General features: G+C 57.1%; 2 protein-coding genes across 2 annotated transcripts; both read left to right on the top strand.

Moving 5' to 3' along the window:
* On the top strand, window positions 1–3,114 carry VDBG_00235 (fungal specific transcription factor domain-containing protein; the record flags this gene model as incomplete). Its single annotated transcript, XM_003008508.1, has 5 exons — window positions 1–201; window positions 282–409; window positions 496–560; window positions 618–2,187; window positions 2,240–3,114. The coding sequence occupies 5 exons, from the start codon at window positions 1–3 to the stop codon at window positions 2,955–2,957; spliced, it is 2,682 nt and encodes an 893-aa protein (XP_003008554.1).
* A 503-nt stretch (window positions 3,115–3,617) lies between these two features.
* VDBG_00234 (paraplegin) lies at window positions 3,618–6,205 on the top strand (the record flags this gene model as incomplete). Its single annotated transcript, XM_003008507.1, has 2 exons — window positions 3,618–5,541; window positions 5,604–6,205. The coding sequence occupies 2 exons, from the start codon at window positions 3,618–3,620 to the stop codon at window positions 6,203–6,205; spliced, it is 2,526 nt and encodes an 841-aa protein (XP_003008553.1).
* Window positions 6,206–7,183: the final 978 nt, after the last annotated feature.

Raw genomic sequence — 7,183 nt, 5'->3', positions numbered from 1 at the left:
ATGGATCGCATGGGCTTTCAGATGCCTCACATGGGGCATCCGCCACCCATGATGAACCCCCCACCTCAAATATTCGGTGGCTACACACCCGACGGCATCCCGATTCAACACCTACCACCGGACCTTGCAGCTCAGATGTTCCCCGACCATTCAACTCTGCTCGACGACGCAAATGAAGCGAAAAGGAGGAGGATCGCAAGAGTAAGTGACTCAGAGGGTGGCAGCTCCAACGGGCCATATTGTTGTCCGAACCTCAACGCTGACAGAATTGCGGCGCGAAGGCTTGTGACATGTGCAGGAAGAAGAAGATCAAGTGCGATGGCAAAATGCCTGCATGCAGCCACTGCATCAACTACAAGACGGAATGTATTTTCACACAGGTCGAGAAAAAGCATACCCCTCCCAAAGGGTAGGTTGTGCTCCGCGACGGAAAGCTTATCTTGCGTCCGCCCCTCCCTCTCATTAGATACGCGAACTGATCACAGCGTTGCACAGCGCAAAGTACATTGAGGGTCTCGAGAATCGACTGGGCAGAATGGAAAACTTGCTGAGGCTATCAGGTCAGTGAAACGGGCCCACTTCAGACGAAGTCAAGCATTTCGCTGACATAGGCATAGGTCTGCTCGACGAAGATGAGAACGGCGAGATGGACCTCGGCACCCTGGAGAAAAAGCTGGCCGAAAAGCACCAGCAGTCTAGGCAGGCCTCACAGGCGGTCTCAAACCCCTCATCGCCCTCTTTAGCCGCATCTGCCACTCTAAGAGAGAGCACATCCACTCCACAAAGCTCCCTTACCTCTCCCGAGCCCTCGAAAGAATCCGAGAGGCGCAAATCTACCGTTTCCGAGGCCCCCGAAAAAGAGACGGGCGAGGGAGAAGGGGAGGTGGAGGAGCTATCGGAGATGATGTGCTCGCTCGTTACCAACCAGTCTGGCGAGACCCGATACATCGGCTCCTCCTCGGGATTCTCTATCTTCTCGCCCAAAGGTATTCAATGGGTGAATGAGAAAACTGGCGACAACTCTTTCCAGCAGATGATCTCGGAGGTCTCGATTGACGACCACAAGTGGACCAACTGGAAGCCAGAAATCTTTAGCGACCTCTTCCGCCGCCCGATTTTCCGACCTCTACCGCCCAAGGCTGAGGCTCTGTCGTTGCTGAAGGACTTCTTCGAGAACTTCAACTGCATGTTTCCACTCTTCCACCAGCCGACCTTTATGCACCTGGTCGAGCGTCAATACTCGAATGACCCCTATGAGGGATCGGGATGGTGGGCCAGTCTCAACTGTGCCTTGGCCTTTGCCCATCGATTGCGAGTTATGAGCAATCTCGTGCCACAAGAAGAAGATGACAAGGCGTGGGCATACCTCAAGAACGCCATGGCCATCTTCCCCGAGTTGACGATGCGTAATACCGACCTACTGACTGTCCAGGCCTTGTTGGCAATGGCGCTTTTCCTGCAAGGCACACCAAACCCGCAGCCGACCTTCATCCTCGTGGCCACTGCGATCCGACTTTCCCACTGCATCGGTCTGCACAAGCGTGGCACAGGTTTTGACCTCAATCCTATCGAGATTGAGCAACGCAAGCGCGTATTCTGGATCGCGTACATGCTCGACAAGGACCTGTGTCTTCGCGCGGGCCGGCCGCCTGCTCAAGACGATGGTGATATGAACGTTGAGTTACCGGATGCCGACCCTTCGGACAACATCGGCAACATCCCCCTAGCCGACGGCAAAGGAAAAATGAACCTTTTCAGGGTGATGTGTGAATTTGCAATCATCGAGGGCAAGGTGTACAACCGACTTTACGCCACACAAGCGGCAAAGCAATCCCCTGGTGAACTCCTCAACACTATTGGAGAACTCGACAAGGAGCTCGAGGAGTGGAAAGACAGGATTCCAATCGATTTCCGTCCAGAGCACGAGATCAAGGCCTCACACACGCCACTGATCCTGCATGTCATTATGCTTCATCTCACGTACTACAACTGTTTGACGACGATTCACCGCATGTCAGTCCACCATGGGTACTGGACAAGTCGACTTTCCAACTACGCGATTCAAGGACTGAACACAAAGCCGTTGAATCCTCGCGTCTTTGCCTCTGCCGCCCTTTGCACAGCCGCAGCGAGAGCGTCTGTCTCTTTGCTCAAATATGTCCCGCAAGGAGATTTTTCTGTTGTCTGGTAAGTTGTTGCGATTTATGCCTGTGGGCAATTTTGAATTGACGGTGTTCAGGCTCATTCTTTATTTCCCCGTGTCTGCACTGATGACACTTTTCGGTAATATCCTGCAGAACCCTCTCGACCATCGCGCAAAATCAGATACGAAACTGATGAATCTCGTTGTCAACTTCTTGTCCATGCTGGGACAGGAGGCAGAAACCGGCGGCGTGCATCGTATGCTAGGTGTCTGTGCCGAGTTTGAGCGTATCGCCAAGCTGGTAGTGGAAAAGGCTGAAAAGGAGCAGTCTTCGCGAAGGAAGAGGAAGACCCAGGACAACTCTAAATCTTCCCTTGATACGTCATCGATGCAGACCCCGAGACCTTTATCAGCGACGACGCCAACAGGCAACGGACTCAACGGAGTCAATGACGGACACCTCTCACCCAAGTTCAACGGGGAGGCCAATCTTCGTCAAAGAAACAGCGCCAGCTTTAGCCCAATGGCGGCTCAAATGGCGGAGCCTTCGCCCGCGCCACCATCTGCTGGCTGGCCTCAAGACTTTTCTATGTCGGACCAACAAGACTTTTCTTCGTTTGGCGACATGACCGGCTTTGGGCCTAATGGCGGGATTCGATCACCTCAAAATATGATAGGTGTGACGTACCAGCAACCGCTTCTGCCGCAGGATCTATTCTCACTCCCAATGACGTTGGATTGGGACTGGGCAGAGATGAGTGGAGGCGCGTACCCGACTGTTGAAAATGGTACAGTGGGAGATGTTCCACGATAGGGGGGGATTGAGGCGAACCGGAGGAAGGGTAATAGTCGATTCAGCGGGCAATTTCGGTCGTTTGCATTGCACGGGGTTTACGTTTGGCGGACGGTAGACGCGGTGTTAGGTACACAAAGCCAAGGTGCATTTATCTCTATTTGTTCCCACTCCCGCTTGAAGGCTCGCTCTGCTAAGGCTAAGCTTGTCGCTGTTTTGTGCCTTTAGCATTACACATGCCAGCCAGGTCTGGCCGTATTTGTACGCGTCGTTTGGCTGCCTAGCGGAGTGGCGTGGGAAAGCCGTAGCCCGCAAGCTCACGCTATCACGTGACGAGCCCCGCTTAACCCCGATGCCCGGGACAGCCCCGGGATGAACTGATCATCAACCGCAAGAGATTTGCTGGAGCCGTCATACTTATTCAGAACCTAAGGGAAAGCTACCTCAACCCAGAGACTCCAACCCCAACCACCAACGTCACAAAACCCTCAACCACACCGAGTCTCTGCGGTCGGGCGGCGAGGCTACCGATTAATACGCTGCACAATTATTTTGACCCATTGAGAGCGCATCCATGAACTAGCTCTCAACTGCAGGCGCCCAGCATCATTCCCTTACCACCTCTCTGACTCCGGTCATTCCGCCCTCCATACGCCACCATCATCACCACAACCTCCGACCATGGCCGGACTCCTTCGTCAATCCACGCAGCTGGCGCGAGTCGCAAGACAAACACAGCGGGCGACATTATGCAGAGCACTGCTGCGCCCGTCACGAGTGGCGCGTCAGTTGCCACTGGCGGTCCGAACCACCTCCCTACCACATGCCCCTGCCAGGCTATACTCGACGCAGGGTCCACAACCCCCCAAAGACGAGAGCAAGGATCCAATCAAGCCGAACGAAGATGAGCTGAAGTCCAAGGACGATGCCGCGGCTCTACTGGAGAAGGAGCGCAAGGACTGGCCCCTACCCGAGGGATGGACATACCTGACCGAGGACGAGATGACGGTGCTTGCCGAATTTGGCAAGAACGAGAGGTTGCCGCAGTGGATGCGCGACGATTTCGCACACAACCTCGAGAGCATGCGGGTGACGGGCGCGCCCAAGGAGCTCGGCGAGATGCTGGCGGACCGAAAACCCGGCGACATGACCATTGTCGAGATTGGCAAGTTTCTTCGCGTCATGAGCAAGATGGCCAACCGACTGGCAGAGTACGAGACGGCCAAGGAGCTGCGCGAGCATGGACACGAGGATGCGGCGAAGCAGGCAGGCCGCAAGGAGAGCACGCAGGAGGGCGAACAGGACAAGAAGTCGGAGCAGGGACAGAAGAAGAAGAAGGACGGCAAGGCGGGCGATGGCAGTGGTGGCAAGGATGGCGCCGACGCCGGCAGCCCGTTTGCGAAGAAGTGGTTCCTTGGCCGTTTCAGCACGGGCGACCTCATCATGGCTGGTATCGTCTGGGCTGTCGTCCTGCCCTTCTTCGAGTCGAGCTTCTTCGGCCAGCAGAAGGAGATTACCTGGCAGGAGGTGCACAAGAACTTCCTCGCCAAGGGCCTCATCAAGAAGCTCACCGTCCTGTCCAGCGGCAAGGTGCGCGTCGAGCTGAACCAGGAGGGTGCGCAGAACGCGTACGATGGCTTCGATCAGAACACCCAGTACTACTTCTCCATCGGCTCAGTACAGACGTTTGAGCAGCAGCTGGAGCAGGCGCAGAAGGAGCTCGGCATCCCGTCGGCTGAACGCATTCCCGTCAACTACGCCAGCGAGGGTGGTCTCTGGCAGGTCGCCATGGCTTCGGCCCGACCATTTGCTTGTCGGCCTCCTCATGTACACCACGAGGAGCCTCGGCGGCGCGGTGGCGGTCAGATGTTCGGCGGCTTCAGCAAGAGCAAGGCCAAGATGTTCAACCACGAGACGGCGGTCAAGGTTAAGTTCAGCGATGTGGCAGGCATGGACGAGGCCAAGGCTGAGATCATGGAGTTTGTCAGCTTCCTGAAGGCGCCTGAGCGGTTCGAGCGCCTGGGTGCCAAGATTCCCCGTGGTGCCATTCTTTCTGGACCCCCCGGTACGGGTAAGACGCTGCTCGCCAAGGCAACGGCAGGCGAGTCTGGTGTTCCTTTCTTCAGCGTCAGCGGTTCCGAGTTTGTGGAGATGTTTGTCGGCGTCGGTTCCTCGCGAGTGCGTGACCTGTTCGCATCGGCCCGGAAGAACGCGCCCTGCATCATCTTCATTGACGAGATTGACGCTATTGGTCGTTCTCGACAGGACGGAAACCGGATGGGCGGCAATGACGAGCGCGAGTCGACACTGAACCAAATCCTGACGGAGATGGACGGTTTCAACACTTCTGAGCAGATTGTTGTGCTTGCTGGCACGAACCGAGCTGATGTTCTCGACTCGGCTCTTACACGACCTGGCCGTTTCGATCGGCACATTTACATCGACAGGCCGACGATGAAGGGACGACAGGACATCTTCAAGGTGCATCTTAAGAAGATTGTGACCAACGAGGACCTGGAGCATCTCATTGGCCGGCTGTCAACACTGACACCGGGATTCTCTGGCGCGGACATTGCCAACGTCGTCAACGAGTCTGCACTAGCTGGTACGTTCACCTCACCCTTACGCCGTTGTTGAGGCTAGACTAATTCGTTATTCTGTTTGCAGCCGCCCGTGTCAATGCGCAGTCGGTTGAGCTCATTCACTTTGAGCAGGCGATCGAGCGTGTCATTGGCGGTCTCGAGCGCAAGTCGCTGGTGCTCAAGCCCGAGGAGAAGCGCACGGTAGCGTACCACGAGGCGGGCCACGCCATCTGCGGCTGGTTCTTCGAGCACGCAGACCCGCTGCTCAAGGTGTCCATCATCCCGCGTGGCAAGGGCGCGCTGGGATACGCGCAGTACCTGCCGGCGGGCGACGCGTACCTCATGACGGTGCAGCAGCTGATGGACCGCATGGCCATGACGCTGGGCGGGCGCGTGTCGGAGGAGCTGCACTTCCCGACGGTGACGACGGGCGCGAGCGACGACTTCCGCAAGGTGTCGCAGATGGCGCGCAAGATGGTGACCGAGTGGGGCATGTCGGACAAGGTCGGTCCGCTGCACTTCAGCGAGGACCCGAACCAGCGCAGAAAGCCGTTTTTGGAACTGACGGCGCCAGGCGATCGACGCCGAAGGTGCGCAGCATTGTTGGCCAAGGGGTTCGCGCAGTGCCCGGGACCTCTGTCGTCGAGGGGGCACCGAGATTTGGCCTCGTGGCCGAGGAACCTCTGAAAAAAGGAGAAGCTGACCCCGCGACCGACATGGTGCGCCTGCTGGGCCAAGAGGCCCGTTTGAGGGCCCCCCAGGACTTTTAAGAGAGTACTTTTGGTGGCGGCAGCAAGAAGCGCGCCGCCCCCCCCACCCGCGGAGGGAGGGGGGCAGGCCCACCGCCCGAGCAGCCCGTCGCCGGCGTTCCGCCAGGTGGACGAGGCGGAGAGGTAGGCCACGTTACGTGCCGGCAGGAGAATGTGCCCGCCTTTACGGGGGCATGGGGGAATAGAGGCTCTGACCGGCCTCCGGCGGGCAGGACGAGGAGGCCGGGGCGGGGTTGTTTGACACTCTACTTTGTTTTTCGAGGAAATCTACACTTGGTCGCTGGCTGTACTCTGGGAGCTGGAGGGGCGCAGCGCGGGAGGCCGCAAAACGGGCGGTTTTTGATAGACACAAATGTACCATATGTGTAAATACACCACTACTGTTCACTGGCCCATGCTCCCTCCCAAGCGGTCGAAGCTCGATGACTCGAAGACTATAGGACGGGTCTGTCACCGAATCCTCCAAGTCGTTATCCCACTTGACCTGGATGCCGTGTCAGGAACGTGGGTGGGTGGAACAACGTTGAAGCGATCGACATGCACACGAGGGCGGGACATGGGCAAGTCACGTTTGGTACCGTACCCTCGTCGTGGGCAGGGTTGGGCAGTGAGGTGAGGTGAGGTGAGATGAGATGGGGTGAGGTGCCTAGTGGCGAGCGGCAGAGCTTATCGCCGAAATAACCTGCCCAGGCAGAAAAAAAGAAAAAGAAGATACCCAGGGGGGACCCATAGAAATGATTCAACAGGTATTCCGAGAAGCAAAGGTAGAATGCGCCGTGTTTTCCTCGTTGCAAGGCTTGGCTTCTGTTTGGAGAGAAGACTGACTGGCGGCTGCAGAGTTGAAAGCTGAGCTGGCAGCGGTGAGCAGCAAGGGTGGGTGGCCAGGGAGCTGGAA

Source organism: Verticillium alfalfae, genomic scaffold (genome assembly GCF_000150825.1).
Source record: "Verticillium alfalfae VaMs.102 supercont1.1 genomic scaffold, whole genome shotgun sequence".
NCBI classification, from domain to species: Eukaryota; Fungi; Ascomycota; class Sordariomycetes; order Glomerellales; family Plectosphaerellaceae; genus Verticillium; species Verticillium alfalfae.
The sequence above is the reverse complement of the archived record's forward strand: the minus strand, read 5'-3'. Positions and strand labels throughout refer to the sequence as shown.